Genomic DNA, 22674 nt, shown 5'->3' on the forward strand with positions numbered 1-22674 from the left:
GTTCAGCATTCAGCTTTTCCTTAGGTATTCTCTGCTTTTTTGCCTAAAATTAGCAAATGTAAAATTGTACCTGTTCACTGAAAACTGTGCACATTGTAGCAGCCATGTACAGATGGATAGCCTACAGCTGCTGTGGTTGGAATCCAGTTAATGTGCACTTACAAAGGATGAGCCACTGCCCATTCCGACTTGCTGTAATTGCCCAGCATATGAGCTAATGATGTTTCTGGAGCTAGGGAGAGGGAGGTATTTTCCTAGTTCATTTCTCCCTCCTCTCCCACAAAGCACAGCCACAATCTGACACATGATCAATGGGTCCAGCCCTTTTTAGGATGCAGAAGATCCTTCCCTGCGTCTGGCTCACAATGGCAAACAATAGGGACTACTGCAATGATATTTTGCCTCTCTGGTGTTTAAACTTCTTCAGTTAAGCCTGTCTGGAATCTATTTAATTATTATCCATCAAACTTGTGCTTTTTTTTTTTTTAATAAAATAAAAGAGGGCGGGAGTGTGGAACCAAAGAGGAAAAGACTGCATCTTTGCCAAGATGCTCTCTTTCTTCTCCCTATGACTCATACTTAGAGAGGCAGAGGGACTTTGGAAAGCTGCCCGCAGTTACACTGAGACAGCTCTCCAGACACTTTTAGACATTTTTTAAAAATTTTTCTTGGGGAAGAAAGATGTTTTTCAAATTGTTCATTCCCTCCTTTAGGGTCAGGCGAAGAGCTTTTGTTTAGCTGTAGCATGGTGGTTTTATGGAAGATTTGCCAGCCAGAACAGTTGAACCAAATCTTTGTGTTTGGTGTAGTACTAAAGAATTAGGTCTTCACTGTTCAAAATTTGTGATTATCTTTCTTATGATTATCATATTAAAAGGAATTGTCTCAGGCCCTTAGCATTCCTATGGAATGAAATGTGCATTTGGATATCCTTAAGAATTTTCTTAGTATATTATGTTTGTAGATTTTGAAATAATTCCGTTTTTTGTAAAGTTTGGTTTCAGTAGGGTGGGGGGCCTAGCCTGAGCTAAATAGAGGAGCTGCTTATTAGGTACAGTCATGCTGATTTTAGCCATTTGGCAGCACAGGACAGAAAGAAAGGTTGCCTTAATTTTCCTACCTTCACCTATAAATAAGGATTTTTGTTTTGTTGTAAGTGGTAAATTAAAGCTTCTTGAATACCACTTGCACTGACAAATCTTGATCTCAGTTTTCAAATGTCTTTTCTCTTTGGCTGCTTTTAAAAAAGTGATTGTGCCATTTTATGGTTCCAGAAGCTGGCAAATAATTTAATATCCCTATGACCATTCCAATTTCACGCCCTCTTTTTTAAAGGGTTCAACTATTTCTGCTCTAGAAATAATCAGATCATGGGGGGTTTGATAACCAAAAATAAGCAAGTTATGATGGTAAACTCTTTGAGTGATTATGACTGCTTAGCAGTAATTTATTTAAGGAGTAAGAGAAAATAGCAATATACAAAACAATTTGTGTTATATAGGAAAGTTACTTTGGATGGCTGACTCTTAGATATAAATTGAATACAATAAAGTATTCATTGGAGTAGAAAATATACTAATGGACAGATCAATTGCTGAAAATTTTATTTCCTACAGAACTTGATCTCCAATTAAAATCTCCTTTCCGGACCTTGAGTTCAACTTCAGTGGTTTTATCACTTTATCTTGAAATTTTAGATGCCACTTTGCAAGTTCTGCTGTCTCCATAATAATCTATGTTGACTGCCCAAACTGGGTCAAATGGTGTTCAGCTGGTAGGGGAATAGAAGCTAGTGGAAAAGAGTAGAATTGGCTGTGGGCTGAATGGCTGCTTGTTTATCTTTGAATCTGTATTCACTTATTTGTATCACTGCCATTTTTCTGGCTTAATAGAAACATGTAAATGACTGATGTTTTAATGAGTGGATTAGGCTTATTATTCAGAGTCATTAAACTAGAGAGTTGGAAGGAGTTTCAGGGGGTCTGGTCCAGTCCATAGTCCCAGTATATTTTGTTTGGCTTTTCTAGTGTGTTTTCAAAAATAGTATCTACTTTGTTTGATAGTACTACAAACAGCTTTGCACCTATTGTCTTACATGGTTCTTTCTTCATGCATTTGTATTAACTGGCCCCTGTGGACAGTTGAGTTCCAGATAATCCTATCCTCTTCTTTTTACAGTTGTAGGAATTGAAGCCCAGTAAGATCAAGGGACTTCCCTAAGTAAAAAGGCTAGTTCAGGGCAATTCTAACACTATATTTTGAATATTTTTGAATATTTTTTTTCTGAGTTCTGATGCTACATTTAGAAGAGATGTTACTTGTATTTCAGTACATTAGAGACCTTTGTCAAACTGCAGAGATGCTTTTCAAAGATACCTTACAAATAAAAGAACTGAGAGGCACTGGTGGAATAATAAGAGTGAAGAGTCTAGTTTAGGTCCTGTTACAAACGATGCTTATCTTGGTTAAATCCTTTCATCTCACTAGATACCTAGATTTCTCAACTATGAAATAAGGGTATTGGACCAGGCAATTTCGCATCACCCAGTACAGGGCTTAGAAAATAGTAACTTCTTGGGGCACCTGGGTGGCTCAGTCACTTAAGTGTCCAACTTCAGCTCAGGTCATGATCTTATGATTTGTGAGTTCCAGCCCTGCGTGGGGCTCTGCTGACAGAGCCTGGAGCCTGCTTCAGATTCTGTGTCTCCCCCTCCCCTTCCTCCTCCTCTGCTCATTCTCTCTCTAAGATAAATAAGCATTTAAAAAAGAAGAAGAAGAAAAGAAAAAAGTAACTTCTCAATAAATAGTCCCGTGAACAGAGGGTATTGAAAGTCCCTACCAGCACTAAATTAGACTCTCTGATTCTATATGGAATGTTTCTTCCTTCTCCTATCTCCCGTTTACTTGGCTTAGATGGCTTTCAGAGTCTCTTCCCATCTTGAGAGCAGTTTTAAGTTTTTTGGTTTAGAACTCATTAGGAAGTTCTTTGAATCCATATATTCTGTCTTCTATCCTAATGTTTGTGGTTTCACTCTCCCATCAGCTTGTCTGTTCCAGAAACTACTACACTGCAAAATCTGTGGATCTTTTTGATAGGAGGGAAACAGCAGGCAGAGGAAGTGAGGAGTAGGTGGCTTTGCAGAGTGACCACATTATTCCACATTCTCTGCCATCTCTGATTGCCTCTTGCCTTGTACAGAAAGAGGTAGCATTTCCTCCTGGCTTCATCTGTTTATAGGCAGGATGATATTTCAAAACTGAAAATGGATTAATGTTTCAAATATAAACACTGCTTATGAATTTCAACATATATTATTGAGATTTATATAGTCTGAGCAGGCCTAGTCACTGTTGCCAAATCACTGAACACCTCCTTTTTTTTCTCTCTTCATGTNAGCGACTCTGACTGGCGTGAGGTGGGATCTCAGTGTCAAACACCTCCTTTTTCAGGACATAAGAGGATAGAATATTTCTCCCCTACCTTTTAAGAGATTCAGAGCTTTATAGGGAAGTCATTAGAGTTAGAGAAATAGAAACTAGCTGTAACCTTGGGTTGTATAACTGAAGTAAATCCAACCTTACCTTTTGCTATAAAGAGAATCCTCTGGGAATTCAACTTTTCCATGTATTAGGGAATCAGAATGTTTAAAACACTGAGATACTTTTCTTCTTTAAAAAAAAAATCTATTTCTTAAGAATCCCAGATTAGCACTGAGCTTCTCTTCCCTCAAAAATACCCATAAAGAAATCCATAATCTCACATACAAAAACACATGGAAATCAGCTCAACATCAGCTTAATGCTTCCCTGCTTTTTTGCTGGTATGCTTCATCCTCTGGGCCGGGAGTCTTTGCCTGCTCATTTCTTCTTATAGCAGACTTAGTCCTGACAACTTCACTAAGCCAAGAATATTCCAGAAATTCTGATTTCTCTGCCTTTGTTTTTCTCCATTTTGTTTCTCACCTTCCCCTTTGTCAGAACTATTCATATATACAGCCTACCAGTGATTAATAAATATATGTGATTTTCCTGTCTTAGTCATCATATTATTCATGATTTTGCAGAAGTTTGAAGTTCTAGCCAAAGTATAGAAGACATCGGGCAATGTTTGCTTCTTTTTGAAACTGGATCATTTATTGCTCATAGATTTCCTACCGAAAACCAAAAATATTTCCATTATCTCTGCCTAAACCAAGCCAGTTCCCTTAACTTTATGTGCTTCTGTAAATAGGACTGGTTTCAGGATCTGGTTTTGCTCAACTTCCTGTTCATCGCTAAGAGAACTTCCTATTCCTCCCTTTAGCCTCCCCTTGCCCTCTAGTGACTGTATCTCAGGTGTGAAGCTAACCTGTGTGTCCAGATTTAAAGTGGCCAAGGAGTCCCACCACCAGCTTCTGGGTGTAGTTTCACTGACAGGTCACTTGTTGGCCACAACAACAGCCATTTTCTGCTTTTAGGACAATCACAAACAAGAAAGCACCCCAACAATCACTGTATTTTTCTTCTCCCATTCTCCCACAAATAATCCTCCCCTGTCATCCACATGCATCCCCTTTTGGAGGCTGATAAAAAGGGAGTTCCAGGCTTCTAACAAAGAACACTTTGCTTCATTCTGGCTGGCTCCTTACCTTTATATTATGTACCTTGAGAGAAAGAACAACAGACTGCCTCTGCTCTGTTTTTCTTTCTCTCAAGTGTTCTCTCTGTATCACAAAGGGAGAGGTGTCATCTTCAAGACTGGAGTTCAAGGAAATTGAGTAGACCAACAGGGATAGAATATGGATTACGTGGCACAGGGTAGCTATTTGGTAATACTTACTTCATGAATGCAAAATATGTTTCCTGGATTGAGAATGGTCAATCTGGCAAAACAATAGCCAGGTCAGAGAGAAGAGAAAGAGGTAATAATTAGAGGCCATAATATCCTACTTTATCATTGCTTTCTTCCTATTCCCTGATAGGACTCATGGAAAACTGAATATTTCTCCTACTTTCTCATATGTCATACCGGTGTATTTCCAGGTGAAATACATTTTTAAGCCCTGAGTCTAACAAATTTAGACTTTGATATCTAACGAATCCCTCTGTTATCCATCTTCACTTCAAAAAATGTGTTATTATGCTGCATTTATTTAGCACTTCACATTTGCAAAATTCTTTGCCTGTGTTATTCTCTACCAAAAAATCCACTTACTTATCACCCTTTTTAGAATGGCAAACAAGGATACCAGAAGGTCTTATGCAAACTCGGTTTTAATTTTTCAAATTCTTTTTGGAAACTGGCAGATATGAATTAGAAACTAACTGATAGAAATCGTAGCTTTATTACCTTATTTGCTTTCCCTCTCATAAAATTAATCACCCTGGGGGTAGAAAGAAACCTGAAGAGGTTATCTATATAAAATTTGCTTAAATTGACCAGCACACCCTAGAAAGGTGGACGGCAAAGGAAGTGTTAAGGAATTTTTAAGGGTGACAGAACTGTTCTCATAAACTTGATTATGGTGGTAATTATACAACTGGACACATTTGTCAAAACTTAATAGACCTGTACACTAAGAAGTATGAATTTTACTGTTCACTATCTCTGTAAACCTGTCTTTTAAAAAAGAAAGAAGTATTAGAACTTTAAAAAAAAAACACCATTTTTTTTTTATCTGCTTCACAAAGTAGATAATGAATTCACTAAAAATGTTTGAGACCATACTGGTTGCCCATTTGAGGGAAGAGCATTTTGGAGCTGGCTTTTGTTCCTGGTGCTTCTCTTAGTGTACACCTAGGACATGTTTGCTGAAAGTTAAAATTAACTTTCCTCCGTAAGAATAACTCTGGGATCTCAAGCAGGGAAGAGACTTTAATTTATAATGCTGTGTCTTTATTATCAGTTCTTATAGTAGATTTTACTCTTTTTTTAAATACTTGACAATAATATGATAGCATTAGAAAATTATCTCATCAGAATATGATCCTGTTTATGGTTTTGGAGGGCAACTAATAATTGATGAAAGAATTTCCAGAAGGATGCAAAAGAAAATAATTATCCTTTTAGAATGAGAAAGTCGGTGGCAGTGATTGAATCAGATTCTGGTTTAAATAGTCACACGACACCCTCTCACTCTTTGGTTCTAGTTCAGGAGAGTGCTCAAACCTTTTAATAATTACACACTTTGCTTCACAGATAAGATTCCCAGTCCACATGACATGCTTTGGTGCCAGCTGTATATTCTTCTTGGCATTCTTTCTTTCCCCTCTTCACCCTGGCCCCTCACCCATCTTCATGTCTGCCCAGCTCAAAGGCGCAGCTTTCCATCTGTAAAGCCTGTTGCCACAGGATACAGAATTCGCTAGGGAGGAGGGAAAACTGCATGTGTGTGTTTCAGGATGGTGGCTCTCCTAATCAGATAAACGTTGTGGAAAGCTTGCTCATTCATATGGAAGAGCCAGTGCTGCAGCTAAATGGTGGAGCCACTGGGCTCCAGGCTGTGGCATCTGTGCATTAGCCTTGCCCAGCTGGGAGCACTTTTCCTTGTTTTTCGGAAGAGCTGATGAGCATGGCCACATTTGCCTTCAACAGTAACCTTTATATGAATCCCATGGAAGAAAAGGCTGTTTCCCACTTTTTTTTTTCAATGAAATGACAGAATGGATTACAAATAGGAAATCCCTGATGACTTTTTCACACAGTAAAGTGCGTTTTCTGTAATCACACTAGGTCTCTGGCGTTTTGCTTTTTTCATTCTTGACCTATTTGACCTAACCTCTCTTCCCCTCTAAAAAATCTCTAAGGTATCAAAGGCTTTTGCCACCAGTCAGTTTTGCAACCTGCGATTCTGCTCTTCTTCGTTCCTGGTGTTATTAATCTTGAAAGAGCAGGGATGCAGGCAAATGCCCTGAGCAGCCCTGAATACAGCCTGATTTATAAGGAGAAGAAGCTTCCCAGTTCCTGCCATTTGATTGGCTATGATTTGGCTTTTTAGGCAAGTTCTGGCTTCACCTGAAAACTCTACTTAGCACTGTGGACAAGAGTGTCTTCAAACTTGGGGTTCCACCTCTGAGAACTAGAAGTAGAGCTTGAGAGTATACTCCTTCATTCTCTCCTTCTTCTTGTGCTCCTCTTTACCTCAGGAGATTCTCATGTCCTGAGAATTGCTGTAAGTTTGCTTATATTTTTATAAGCTGGAAACTCAGAATGTCCCTGACCTTCGTGAGCACAAGCATTGTTGGGGTTGTTTGGGTTGCATTTATTTATGTTTTCCACACTCACACGGTTTGCCTAGCCTGGCAGCCTGTTGGCCTGGACAATAATAAAGCTTCTGTTGAGGTGAGCAAACAGCTGATGGCATGGGGCACAGAGGGGACTCCTACAGTGGCCGCCTGTAATCTGCCAGGCCGGTGGTCAGAGCAGGCGAGAACAAAAGCCAGTCTGTTTGCAGGCACATTGGAAAATCAATGTGTTAGTTGTGTTCTCTTCTCTTTGCCTTTCTCCTAGCTGAAAGGGAGAATGCTCGTCTCACAATCCACAGAATCATTTGAGGCAAGTACCCATTTCAGAGACTTACCTGCCTATCATATTACCAGCAACAGTTCTGAAAAGGGCCCAAGTTTATATGTTTGAATTGCTTGAAACATCACTGATAGATGCATTCTTCTCAACCTCACCATCCAGAGTTGGACCCTACTCTCTCAGTGTTTTGAGTTGTTTATATTTTAGACAGCTAGATAACACACATAAGTTGTGTGCTAATTTCTTTTTTTAACACAGTGAGGGCTTAGAAAGGAGTTTATATGCTGCCTGGCTGGGAAGTGCAGGAATTGCAGTTTGGACAGCATATTTCATGATATATGTTTGTTTCCCTCTTATTTCTAAATTGACTTAATATGTTCACTTAATTCACTTCACATCTGGTAGACTTGGTGTATATCTGGATTACTAGGCCTCAGAAGAGATCATAGCAAATAGCCCTGTTCCAGGATGAGGGAGAGAGTGGACTTAATATTGGGCAGTACACCTAGTATTTCTCGTGAATTGATTCTTTGAAAAATAAAATAAACTTTTAACTGGCTATTATGCTTTAAATCTCAGATTTTTCAGAGGAACAAGGGGAAGAACTTAAGTAGCTCAACTATTGACTTTAAAATGTGAAGGAAAGCATGAAATACTAAAAGATCTATTTTGTTTCATTTCTATGCAGAGCATCTCATTAGATCTAGTCTCTTGGGCACCTATTATGCCTTTTTCTTGCTAGGTCATTCTCATTCTGAAAATAATTTGACATATTTGTTCTGTCTTTCTGCTTTTATGTTTTAAAAGCCATATGTTTATTTATTTATATATTTTTAAGTAAACTACCCTCAACTTGGGGCTCGAACTCATGACTCCAAGATCAAGAGTTGCATGTTATACGCAATGAAGCCAGCCAGGTGCCCCATCTATTCTTTTTGCTTTTTCTCTTTTAAAGCAAAAGATAGAGTGAAAAATAATTTCCAACAAAATGTAAGATATTCAGAAGTCTAGAGAGGTCTGGGTGACTCCATATCATAAAACATCTTCAGATCTTATTTTTGCCAAATTTCTCACCAGAGCACTAATAAATATCCTAAATTAAATACTACTTCACACTTCCTCTCTTTTTCTCAGCTTTTACTTTGGCAGAGAACCTGTTCAGCAGGAAACTATCCCCATAGCAGATGGCAGGAAATAGCAGGTGGCAGATTGAATAACCAGCTTCTAAAAATCACTAGTATTAGCTGTATTCTTGACTCATACATGGCACAAAATCCTTTCGCTCCAAGTTGTTGTCTTAACCTTTTTTATCTAAGAAAACAGTTTCATTTTTGTATGGCCCAGAGATTGATGTGCTTCCTGGACCATTAAAGAAAAGATGGGGACTTCCCCTGACATGATACACGGACTTTTGAGGATGTGTCCCAATCCAAGCAGATAAACAAAAAAAGGAAGCTCTTGAAACCCCTCCTCACGGCCCTGTCTCCTGTCCCTCAGTCTGTGGCAAGGACGCCCCCAGGACAAGAAGTCACTCCAACCCCCAGTTGTTACCACTGTGTGCAAACTCAAGGCAAGAGCAGCACTCGGCATCCCTTTGGAAGTTCCGTCCATTTCTGTGATAGCACTGCCAGATACACCTCAGCTTAGCTGCTTCGGCTTTTTAAAACCATGTGGGGAGCTGCAGGAAGCACAAGGAAATGTAAACACTGAAGAGCTAGAATAGAGCTTTGAAGAAGGCAGTGGGGATATGGATCCTGGATGACCTGGATGTTAAATTTTGCTTATTTTGGTTTTTTTTTTCCCCCTGGCTTTTTGTTCTCTTTTGGTTCAGTGAAAAGTATCCCCAATATCTCCTATGTGCCATAAGAAATAGCAATAAAATTCAAAGCTGATTCCCCTCCAGAGCGGCTGTGCCATTCCTTTCTTCATTTTTGCTTCACCTGTTTTATTTTAAACTTCAAAAATGTCAGCTTCAGCCTCACATCTCTCTCCTAAGGAAAGGCATATTTATATAATGCCATGGTTAGTAGAGCATTTTCCCCAGATCATTTTTTACAAATCTCCTATTTTTAAATTTTCTTAATGTATTATAAGAGAGAGCATGCACATGTGCACACACCTGAGCAGGGGAGGGGGAGAGAGAGAGAGAATCCCAAGCAGGCTCCATGCTGTCAGAACAGAGCCTGATGTGGGGTTCAGTCCCACCAATCATAATATCATGACCTGACCCAAAACTAAGAGCAGGATGCATAAGCCACTGAGACACCCAGGTGCCCCTAAATTTCCCATTTTAAAATAAGACATTGAATCAAGAGGCATTAAATAAGGAATACAATTTTTATAATACTTTTCTTTGTTATTATTATTCTGCTTTCCCTTTCCCATTTCATACTTTATAGTTAACAAGTTTTATCCTCAAGTTTTTATTAACTGTTGACTTTTATGACTTTTGGTCACACTGACTACACATCTATAAATATCTAAGAGAAGAACCTACTGATGGAGGATGTAATTCAGCGTTGATGTTTCATAGTTAACAACCAGTTTTCTCTCTTTTTATGCTTTATTGAGATTTCGACACAGCCCCAATTGTTGGTACCTGAGAGACTGGACTATCCACACCTGGATTAGGCAGTGTTTAAAATACGGTGCACAAGACAAAGCCTTATATACTGTTGTAAATAAGGTGAGTGTTTTCCTGGTATTTGCAGCTTCTTTTCCTCAGTGTAGATGATACACCTAGAATAGACCAGCAAAGAATAGGACAAGAAATAACTTTTGATATTTATTTGCTCTCAGAGATCCTTTTTAGAATGAAACTGAAGAGAAATTAATTAACAGTTAAATATAAAAATTCCCATAGCCTGTGCTTCTCCACACCTATTGACTCAGGAATGGACAGGTAAAAGCAAAAGGAAATTCAGTCACAAGAACTCTGCACTGATGGTCATTTCATTCTGGATCCCTAAGACCTAAATTTCTTGCCTGGTTCTCTTTGCTCTATTTAGGGAAAAAGACATGACCATTTTGCTGGAATATGATCTCCAGAATATTCAGACTATCTTACACAGTTTTTAAAAGACGAGTATTCCTAGGCTACTCAAAACATGTCTTTCTTCTGAATTCCCTGACTTCTCTCCTCAAGCCCCAGAGTCCCCTATGACTAGGGTTTTTCTGAACATTACATTCCACCAAGGATTGAGTCTTACCTTTATAGTATGAAATAAGTATAAAATAAGCAAAATATTTGAATTTGATTTTTGTGAGTCTCAAGCTCTGGTTGGACCATAAAGAGATTTTAACAATATTTCTATGAAAACAAATTATCTCTGTAGAGTTGCTGGACCTAGTATGTCAGAACTCAAAAGGATATATAACAGTTTTGGTTTTGGTAGCTTTTGGTCCCATGACTTGGACCCAATTTGACTTAATATACATTGCAGACAGTTTGTACGTGAGACATTGTGCTGCGTATGGCATTGTCTATAAACGTGAGCAATATCCTGTCCTTGCTGTCAGGAAGCTTATCATTTAATAATGCAAATAAACAGGTTTACTGATATATCTCTTAGGTCCCAGAGGAAGGGATGAATCAAATCCTGTTCTCATCAGTTCAGAGTTTAATGACAGAGATTATACTCAGAAGATTTCTATGAAAACAAAACAAGAAAGATACAGAAATGCAGAAAAGTTTATTTCATTTTCTGCTGCTCTAGTCTTTTCGTGGAAAGAACATTGGACAAGAAGTCAGAAGAGCCGGGCTATAACCTCATAAGTTCCACCAACTGCCCATAACTTCAGGCAGATAATTTTATCTGTCTAGGTCTTAGGTTTTTCAACTCTGAGTCAAGTGAGTTGTATTAAATCAGTGATCTTCAACCCTGGCTGCCCATTAGAGTCACACAAGACCCTTTTAAATATTAGAGATGCTTTTCACCACCCCCTAAGATTCTAATCTAACTAATCTTTCTGGAGCACAGGCTCTAACTTTTTAATGTCTTAAAAAGTTTTTTAATAGACTTTATTTTTAGAGCAATTTTAGGTTCATAGCAAAATTGAGCAGAAGATATAGAGATTTCCTATATGCTCCCTGCCCCACACATGCACAGCCTCCCCCATTATCAACATCCCCCACCGGAGGCACATCATAATCACCCAGAGCCCACAGTTTACATTAGGGCTCACTCTTGGTATTGTACATTCTGTGGGTTGGGACAAATGTATACATCCTTTGTGCTCTGCCTAGTCATCCCTCATTGGTATCCATTTAAAGCTCCCAAGTTAATTCTCGTTTGAAGCCAGGTTTGAGAAGCACTGACTGATTGATATCTAAGGCTCCTTCTAGCTTTAATGACTGATCATTCTAAAAAATTTTGGTTTTTCCTGCCCCCTGGGGTTTAGTGCTGAACTGGATAACTGCTTTGAGAAATAGACAAATTTGCCATGAGCCCAGTGTTTAAAACAATGGCTCCTACAAACTAATAGCAACCAACGGAATGGGAAAAGATAGTTGCAAATGACATATCAGATAAAGGGTTAATATCCAAAATCTATAAGGAACTCACCAAACTCCACACCCGAAAAACAAACAACCCAGTGAAGAAATGGGCAGAAGATATGAACAGACACTTCTCCAAAGAGGACATCCAGATGGCCAACAGACACATGAAACGATGCTCAGCATCCCTCCTCATCAGGGAAATACAAATCAAAACCACACTGAGATACCACCTCACGCCAGTCAGAGTGGCTAAAATGAGCAAATCAGAGAACTCTAGATGCTGGCGAGGATGTGGAGAAACGGGCACCCTCCTACACTGTTGGTGGGAATGTAAACTGGTGCAGCCCCTCTGGAAAACAGTGTGGAGGTTCCTCAGGAAACTAACAATAGAACTCCCCTATGACCCAGCAATAGCACTGCTAGGAATTTACCCAAGGGATACAGAAATGCTGATGCATAGGAGCACATGTACCCCAATGTTCATAGCAGCACTCTCAACAATAGCCAAAACATGGAAAGAGCCTAAGTGTCCATCAACGGACAAATGGATCAAGAAGATGTGGTTTATTTATACGATGGAATACTACATGGCAATGAGAAAGAATGAAATCTGGCCATGTGTAGGAACATGGATGGACCTTGAGGGTGTTATGTTGAGTGAAATAAGTCAGTCAGAGAAGGACAAATATCATATGTTTGCACGTATAGGAGGATTAGGAGGAACTTAATGGAGGACCATGGGGGAGAAGAAAGGGGTATATAGTGGGGGAGAGGGAGAGAGGCAAACCATGAGAGACTCTTGAATGCTGACAAAAACTGAGGGCTGATGGGTGTGGGGGGGGAAGGGAGGATGGGCACGGAGATCCCCTCCTCCCCTGGGGAGGGATGAGCACTGGGTGTTATATGGAAACCAACTTGACAATAAACTATTTGTAAAAAAAAAATAAAATAAAAATAAAACAATGGCTTCTAAACCGATTTTCCATTTCAGCATATCTGAGGCATCCCATACAGCCTACTGTAACAGTGACTGAATTTGGCAGTGATTCACAACTTCGAGGGGTTAGGATTATTAGACTCCCCCAGGGGGTGTGTATAATTTGAAAGAATTCCTCAGATGCTGATGGTTGGTGGAGGAAGAATAGGGCACAGTGAGGATGATACTTAATCCTACTCAATTCAGAATTTAAAAGAAATAAATATATAACCACAATGCAGATCATTAGTAGTCACACTTGATTTTGCATGAAAATCACATAGAAAACTCCCTAAAACTTCTGGTTTCTTTGACCTGTTCCCAGAGATTCTAAATCTATAAGTCTGAGGCTTAGAAATCTGCATTGTTTAAAGCACTCCTGGAAAACTCTTAGGCAGATGCTAAAGGATCCACATTTTGGGAAATCTGGAGTCTCAAATATATAACTGCTTGTGAACAGAAGTTCAGTTAGTAATATTTTGTTGGCATATTTCTAAGGTCTTTAGAAAACAGTGGAAGAGACAAGATCTAGCAGGTGCTGGGTGGGTGTGGCAAAAAGAGAACCCTTATACACTCTGTTGGTGGGAATGTGCACTGGTGCAACCACTATGGGAGATGGTGTGGAGATTCCTCAAGAAATTTAAAAAAGAACTACCATATGATCCAGCAATCCCACTTCTGGGTATATACCCAAAGGAAATGAAAATAGGATCTCAGATACCCACACCCCCATATTCACTGCAGCATTATTCACAGTAGCCAACCATAGAAACAACCCAAGTGTCCATTGACAGATGAACGGGTAAAAAAAATGTGGTGTATATGTATGCAATGGAGTATTACTCAGCTGTCAGAATGAAGGAGATCTTGTCATTTGTGACCACATGAACGAACTTTAAGGTCATTATGCTAAGTGACATAAATCAGTCAGGAAAAGACAAAATACTCTATGATCTCAGTTATATGTGGAGTCAGAAAAGCCAAACTCATAGAAATAGAGTGTAGAATGGTAGATTGCAGGGGCTAAGGGATGGGGTAAATGAAGGGATGTTAGTCAAAGGGTACAAAGGTTCAGTTAAAAGGTAAGTAAGTCCTGAGGATCTCATGTACAGCATAGTGACTCTATTGTATACTTGGAAGTTGCTATGGTCATAAGTGTTACCACCGCACACACACACAGTGGTACTTATGTGAGATGATGGATGTGTTAACTAACCTTATTGTGGTAATCATAATCATTTTCAGTGTGTATATGTATTAAATCATCATGATGTACACCTTAAACTTACGTGATGTTGCATGTCAGTTATAGCTCAATTAAGTTGGAGGGAAAAATAAAGACCAGGACACAGTGCTGCATTGTTTTAATGCTACATAATGTGATAATGCGTACTTCCTCGTGAGAGTCCATTTTTGTATTGATAATCATATCTTATAGAAAGAATCACATGGGGCTCCTGGATGTCTCAGTCAGTTAAGTGTCCGACTTCGGCTCAGGTTATGATCTCGTAGTCTGGGTTCAAGCCCTGCATCGGTCTCTGTGCTAATGACTCAGAGCCTGGAGCCTGCTTCAGATTCTGTGTCTTCCCTTCTTTCTCTGCCCATTCGCTGCTCGTGCTCAGTCTCTGTTGCTCTCAAAAATAAATAAACCATAAAATTTTTTTAAAATAATAAAAAGAATCACAGAACCAGTGGCATATTGGGGTGGAGGGTTGCTATTTTGGTTTTGTGTTGTTGTTAGCTTTGATGAAGTGTTAGAATTGAGCTTTATTTTTCACATATTGATTGTCTTATATCAGACAGCCACTCACAACTTTCATACCCTGACCAAGTTCCAATTACCAAACCTCATGAGTCACAGGTTTTATTTCACTGTCACAGATGCTGTAAAATGATAGTCAAATGTCTGAAAGCTAATGGTGGCAAGTTTTGTCATGAATAATGCATAAGCATATATTATGAACAGTGAAAGTGGATATTTTTCTTATTTTCCTTTTATGTTCATTACGATTACAGGTCCAATATGGAATTTTTCCAGATAACTTTGCATTCAATTTACTCATGGATTCTTTCATAAAGAAAGAAAATTACAAAGGTAAGAAACCAAATCTAGTTCAACTTATAATGGAGCTGCAGCTCTTAAGGTAAGTCAGTATAGGCAGTTTCCCTTTTGAAATTTTGTAATGACATCTCTTTACATCAGCCTTTCAGTCAGAAATGGATGCGTAGTTGATTTACTATGCTGCTTGGCCAGATAGGACAATCATATCCAGGTTTTTCTCTCTGAGTTTGTCAGATTTATTTGTTCATGTCTCTTTGTGCAAAGGACAGTGAATTTAGTTGAGCAATAAAGCTTAGCCTTGCCTGAGCTCCCATGGCTGGTTAAGATTATAATAATACAGTTATTAGCTTGACCCCTTTTAGTACCATTTGCTAACTTTAATTTAAATCACAGTTGTTATTCTTTGTGAAACAAGTTGACTTTCTGGAAAGAGCAGAATACTTGCTATGAAGGAGAGTGATTTTACCTCTCCAAGCTTTTGTTTCCTCATCTGTAAAATAAGTGGATGAGTTATCTCAGATCTCTTTTACCGCCAAAATTCTCTGATCCTTTGCAATTAATTCAAAGTGATTCAACTTCCACTACAATAAAGGAGTCCAAGGAAGGATAGGAATTGCAAGAGCCTCCACAGAGGAGTCGGGTGAACCCCGACCAGTCTCCATGGGACAGGGAATCCTATTAAAGCATGCTTCTGTTCATGGCTGTGCTGACAGTGAAGAAGGAAAGAGGCGCCTTGCCATTGTGTAAAGACACACACTGACTTTCCCCTTCTACCTTTTTATCCTCAGGGTTGGTAGTGAGAAGCCACGAGGGAGCCAGGCCTGTGTTAGGGTAGTTACTACCTCAGGAACGTGGATGTGGACTGGCGGGCACTTTTATTTGTGTTTCCTGCTGTTGGGTTCCATCCCCTCGTTCCTGCACACCAGCGCCAGTGGCCTTTCCTGCTCCTCAGGCTGGGGACTGGACCTTTCTGCCCTGAGTGGGCGCACCTCTCTCCTTTCTCTCTGGATCTCTGCTTTATCTTCTCTCTCAAAAGGCTTGCAGCTGTTGAATGCCAAAGAATATTTGTTGTATATTATTTTTTGAAATACCAATTATCCCTTCTTATCTATTTCTTAGTTTCAAACCTACATTTCCTAAATTCAAGTGGAAGACAATTAGTTTTTCCCTGTTTCTTAATCTATGCTCCATGAACATCACATTTAATAGTGTATCATTGGAAAATTATTAGAAGCAGCTTTCTCCCTGCACTCTCTCTTTGAAGGGTATGTTAGAAAGGTCAAAGGACTCTTTTTGTCCTAAATGCAGAGTAAATACTTAATATTGAAGATTTCTAAAAATAAGGTTTTAATGAAGATTATTATCATTCATGGCAAAGATTTAGAAACTGTTATACTTTTGTGGGACCTGGGTGGCTCAGTGGGTTGAGCATCTAACTCTTGATTTCAGCTCAGGCCACGATCACAGGGTCATGGGAGGGGGCTCTGCATCGGGCTCCACAGTGATCATGGAGCCAGCTTAATATTTTCTCTTTGTCTCCCTCTGCCCCCCTCCCCTGCACAGTTTCTCTCTCCCTCAAATAATAATAATAAAAGAAAATATACTTTTTATCATTAATAGAATAGGAAATATCAAAGTACATAAATGATTTTGGAGAAGTTAATTAATTACACAAGCAAGTCTAATTTCACTTCCCAGGCTGAATGAACTGCAGAATATAAAAAGGAGATAAAGTTTGATTTATTTTTCTTGTGTAATTTTGGATTCAGTAATGAACAGTTGAAAAAACAGATTTTTTTAAACTGGATTTTTAGCTTAAAATTGTATTCTTTTAAAATATTGGTTGGTTTTGGGGTTTTGTTTGTTTGATTTAAATCTCTTCCAGATACTTATTTGCTATTGACCTAATAGATGACTTCCTGGTCTGTCTGTTTATCTCCATTTACCCGTTTGCAAAAAGAATATAGAAGTTCTTCCCTATGGTCTCATTAGGAACCATAATAACATGTACAAAACCACCTGGATAGGAACAGCTGCAAGTCAGTGTTAACTCTTATAATTATGATTATATGTAAAAATTGGTTACCACAGCAACTTTGTTAGTCAAAAACATGTGTTGTGCCTGTGTTATGTGCTGGCACCATATTTTAAACCAATATTAACATTCTCTAATTTAACAACAAATATTAAGGGAAAGAAATTGTCTAAACTTGGTTTTCTTGGCTTCCATCTATGTTGTGGAATCTTAAAGGAAAATAAAAATTGTTCAAGGTCTGATCTTCTATGATCAGCATTCATGTGAAAGCAGATATATTGTATGTTATAGTCAGGCCCTTATAGTTTATGAATGAGCATTTTTCTTTCCAGTGTTTCAAGCTTTTTAAAACTGAGCCTGATTATCCTTTTTATAGCCATCAGTTTCTGTTTCTAAAACAATACCTGGGATTTAGGATCCTCTCTAGCATTTGTCTTCTTTTGCCTTAACAGAGAGAAGGTTCCAGAACGCAAAATGGGGCAGTCAACCCAGCTTCTGCTCTGCTTGTCAGGGTGACCTGGAAAATATATTTGTCTCCTTTCTGTATGCCCTAGCTCCTCCAGCTGATGGACATGATACCTTAAATTTGCTTCAAAATTTATGAGGCTTTTTTTTAATATATATACTATCTTGATGGACTGTCCAAGTCTTTTGAAGCAGATGGGACAAATGGTATATATCATTATGAAGATGATACTGAGGAGTTCAGAGAAATTAAGATTATTCAGTGTCCTTGAAAACATTTGTGCAAAAGCGCCTGACTTAGTACGTAATAATAAGTACAAGAGAAGCTAAAGACTTTGGAAAGATCTAGTTTGTGGAAGAACTAGGATCAGAGCTCACATTTTTTGCTTCTTAAATCTGTTTGTTTTTCTATCATGCCCTTCTTTAAAAAAAAAAAAATGTTTTATTTATTTATTTATTTTTGAGAGAGAGAGAAAAGACAGAATCCCAAGCAGGCTCTGCACTGTCAGTGCAGAGTGCAATGTAGGGCTCAAACCCACGAACCGTGAGATTATGACCTGAGCCAAAATCAAGAGTCAGACACTTAACTGACTGAGCCACCCAGGCACCCCTATCATGCCCCATGTTTTAAGAGTGATTATAGTTAAATACAGATTTGGAGATATTACCTAAAACTAATTTCCTCTCATTTTTACTTGGTCTTCTTGCCAGATGCTTTATCCGTGGTTTTCGAGATCATGCTACAAGAAGCCTTTGAGGTACCTTCCACCCAGCTTCTGTCCCTCTATGTTTTATACCATTGCCTGGCCAAGAAGACAGACTTCAGTGTAAGTGATCGAACGTAAAGTAGTACTGAGAGCCTTAGAAGCATGCAGTGACTCTTTAGTAGGGATGAGGTGGCTGGAGGAAACTGCTGCTACCGGAATCTGAAAGAAGCCATCTGACATACAGCTCTGAGAACACAACCAACCAGGATTGAGTGTTCTTTCTATACATTTTAGTGACTGGCTTTTGACAACATGGAACTGAATGTCCCTCCACTTGAAAGAATCTCAAGTGAAAGTCCTTAGGCACATTTTGAAACTTGAGCCATGCTGAATGTACCTCAGATGTTCAGAACTGGGTAACTGATCCTCAGTGATAGTGGGACCTGCATATCAGAGAAGCAGTGAGGCAGCCAACTGACCACAAGCTTGGGTGTGTTCAGTTTGCAATAGGGTTTTCCTAAGATTGCTCTGGGTCAGTCCAGAAGACCAAATCTTACTTTCCTCTTTTAGATGAGGCTATTTAATCATTGTTTCTTGTTATCGTAAGAATAACAACAGTAACAACAATAACTAATATTTAAATAGCACCCACTTTACACCAAGCTCGGTTCTTGGTGTTTTAAACTTATTAACACATTTAATCCTCACAACTCTATGCAGATGAGTAGACTGGAGCACAGCGGTGTTACATAATAGCCACCCAGCTAGTAGGTGCTGAAGTCACCTGGAGAAGACAGGCAGTGTGGCCCTGAGGTCTACCCTCAACATTTCCTACTTCCATTTGAAGAATACAGGCATGCAAAGCAAAACAAAACAAATAAATGCATTTAAAGTTATAACTGCATATATGGATCTACATGTATATGGATCTACAAAGACTTCTTATATGAAAAGTCTCTATTTTAGGGAGTTTTTGTTTGTATCCTAAATTAAGTCAGGAATGGCTTCCTTAAGGAAATATTTCTTGAGTTAATACTTGAAAGATGAATAGGAATTAACTGATTGAAGAGAGGAAGAACAGTCCAGAAAGAGGATATAATGCACACAAAAGCCCTGTGGCAGAAAAAACATGGCAAACAGAAAGTGGCTGGAAAAAGATAGACAGTCAATGTAGATGCAGCAGAGAGAATGGTAGGAAGGGCATGGAGTGAGGTAAGGTTGGCGAATGTAATTCATGTTAAGCTGTATTATGTACATCCTAAAAATAGTGAGAGGCATTTGAAAAGTTTTAAGAAGAAGGGGTAACATGGTCCAGTTTGTATTTTGAAAAGATACATCTGCTATAATGTGGGTAGGAGATTAGCTCAGGGCCACGATGGCTTCTGGTCAGAGCGCTTAGGAGATTACTATGGTTGTCTCAGCAGGCCGTAATGGTAAGGTGGGGACCAGAATGTATGGCCTTACGAGTAGCCACTGAACATATTCGGGAGGCAGATAACATGGTGGGGAAGTTTATGTAGAGGCAGGAACATACTGGTAAAATCATCTCCTCAGTTTTTGACTTGTGTATCTGGATGGAAAGGTTGTCATATGTTTGCAAGGGGAACTCTGGAGAAAGATGGTATTTTATGACTTAAATCATTAATTTGGCTATGAACATGTTGCAGTTTGAGATGCCTTTGAGACAACCAAGAGATTTCATGAGGGAAATTAGGGTCTTCATGGAGACATTTGGACTGGGGACATAATTTATACATACAGGGATACATTTCTGCAGATGAAGCACAGAGCAAAAAGGGAAATCTGGATCATGTTGGGCCACAAAGACCACAGGAAGAGAGTGTGGTTTACAGTTGAGAAAGTTTCCGAGAGGGTAGGTAAGACAAGGACTTCTAAAAAATTCACTGAATTTAGTGGCCTACAGACACTCAGTTGTAACCTGTGTTTCCATAGAATAATGGAGCAGGACAGCATCCCTCCTCATCAGGGAAATACAAATCAAAACCACACTGAAATACCACCTCACGCCAGTCAGAGTGGCTAAAATGAGCAAATCAGAGAACTCTAGATGCTGGCGAGGATGTGGAGAAACAGGCACCCTCCTACACTGTTGGTGGGAATGTAAACTGGTACAGCCCCTCTGGAAAACAGTGTGGAGGTTCCTCAGGAAACTAACAATAGAACTCCCCTATGACCCAGCAATAGCACTGCTAGGAATTTACCCAAGGGATACAGAAATGCTGATGCATAGGAGCACATGTACCCCAATGTTCATAGCAGCACTCTCCACAATAGCTAAAACATGGAAAGAGCCTAAGTGTCCATCAACAGATGAATGGATCAAGAAGATGTGGTTTATCTATACCATGGAATACTCCATGGCAATGAGAAACAATGAAATCTGGCCATGTGTAGCAACATGGATGGACCTTGAGGGTGTTCTGCTGAGCGAAATAAGTCAGGCAGAGAAGGACAAATATCATATGTTTGCACGTATAGGAGGATTAGGAGGAACTTGACGGAGGAACAAGGGGGAGAAGAAGGAGGGAAATGGTGGGGGAAAGGGAGAGAGGCAAACCATGAGAGACTCTTGAATGCTGACAAAAACTGAGGACTGATGGATGTGGGGGGGAGGGGGGATGGGCATGGAGGAGGACACTTGTGGGGATGAGCACTGAGTGTTATGTAGAAACTAATTTGACAATAAACTATTTGTAAAAAAAATAAATAAATAAAGAATAATGGAGCAGGAAAGGAAATCAGAGTGGTTTGGGGAGTGAGTTAAGGGGGCAGAAAGGAGACAGCTAGTGTAGGGGAGTACCTTGAGATACCTAGCAGTGGAGGCGAATGGAGAGGAGAGTGGGAGAAGGAGATTTGCTTTGTATTAATGAGAAAGGCACAAGCACCAAGTAGGAAAACCTTGAGGACTGTGGTGTGGTTACACCTGATTTCGTCCATAATAGTACATGCAGTAGCAGCTACGGGTTTGGAAGAGACCTGATCTCTTAGGTTAACTCATGAATAGCTTCTCATATAAGCACTGGTGGTTGTATTATTCCAGGGAATCATCCCCCAAAAATCTATAAGGCTTTCATTTGTTGGTTTTCATCCATCTTTTTAAAAGTGCCTTCAAAAGTGTCCCTGTTCCGGCTCTCATCGCCACCCCTGCTCGATTCCTAGAGCAGCAAGGGTACTGCTCTTGCCTTTTCACCCCTACTCCATTTAGATGCTACAGATCATGCTTTACCCTAGAGAAAAGAAAAAAATTTTAAGGCTTATTATTTATTATTCATCAGGTCTCTTTTCATGCAGCTTATGTGGGGGAAAATCAAACCTTAGGGCGATTTGCTTTTCAAAGTGAAATGCCCCGGTCCTCCATTACCAGCTCTTACTTATCTGTGCTGCACGGAGTGCCTGAGGAGGCTTTGTTTTTCCTCCCAAAATCTTTGCTTTTTTTCAAAGGTTGAGAAAAACCTTAAGAAATTACACTTACAGTACACAAAGGCCATTCCCAGGAAAGAGACTTGGGTGCCCATTAACACCCAGGGTGCCTCACTTACACCTGTCTACAATTGCAGCCTGTGCGTCTCATTCATTCTCTGCTTCTTCCCAACCTCTGACTGCAGAGAGCAGCGCGGCGCACCCTGAGCTTTGTGTTCTTTATTTTCAAACCAGGACAGGGCCCTGGCTGATAGCAGGAAGATCACAGCTCCCGTTGTCGGGGGGTTGCCAAGGCTGTCCTCTGAGCCCAGCACCTACGCGAGCCCTCTTCACTGCTCTTGCTGCCCTGCAGCAGGCTCAGCAATGCTTGTATTTTTGCCCTTTTCTCCCCTCACATCTCAAAAAGCTCCCATTTTAATGAAGTGTAATTTTGCACCCTGGGTTGAAAGAAATGATCACTAAGTGTTTCTGATTGTACGATTTATTTTTAAGAGGCACAAATCTATCTAAAAGCAACCTAATAGTTGTATTTATTTTTACAGTGTGAAGTAGAAGGAGTCTTATCATTGCTGAATTGTTTAAAATTCAAAAGCTGGCCCCAGCATGTCACAGCAGTGTGGGTGCATATTGGGCTGACAGCATGTGTAATCTTTACTCATTGTCTGAAGGCCGTGTTGATCCCAAGTGTACTCTTTATAGTTTTGTTTTGTTTTGCTTTTCTGATTGCAAAAGGAGCTCTTATTCATTGCCAGAAATAGGGAAAATAATGAAGAGTATAAAGAAAAAAAACCAAAATTACTCATAATTTCACTACCTAGAAATCTGTTAACATAGAGGGTATTTCTTTTCTATGTTATTCGTTAAACATAAATATCTTTTATTTATAAAATTAGGATTATAGTGAACCTATAGCTTAGCTATTTTGTTGTTTTTGTGTTTTTTTTTTTTTAATTTCTAGAAAATGTTCTCTCCCCCCCCCCCCA

The 22674-nt window shown here is 39.4% G+C and overlaps 1 protein-coding gene across 3 annotated transcripts in view; it reads left to right on the forward strand.

The window, feature by feature from the left end:
* Positions 1-22674, forward strand: part of MRPS27 (mitochondrial ribosomal protein S27) — an 85223-nt gene that overhangs the window by 54482 nt on the left and 8067 nt on the right. For all 3 annotated transcript variants that reach the window (XM_077759491.1, XM_077759631.1, XM_077759563.1), the window contains 3 exons: positions 10076-10190; positions 14998-15076; positions 18255-18370. In XM_077759491.1, the coding sequence (XP_077615617.1) occupies positions 10076-10190; positions 14998-15076; positions 18255-18370 (310 nt within the window). The remainder of the gene's footprint in view (positions 1-10075; positions 10191-14997; positions 15077-18254; positions 18371-22674) is intronic.

Source organism: Crocuta crocuta, unplaced genomic scaffold (assembly GCF_008692635.1).
Source record: "Crocuta crocuta isolate KB4526 unplaced genomic scaffold, BGI_CrCroc_1.0 scaffold503, whole genome shotgun sequence".
Lineage (NCBI taxonomy): Eukaryota > Metazoa > Chordata > Mammalia > Carnivora > Hyaenidae > Crocuta > Crocuta crocuta.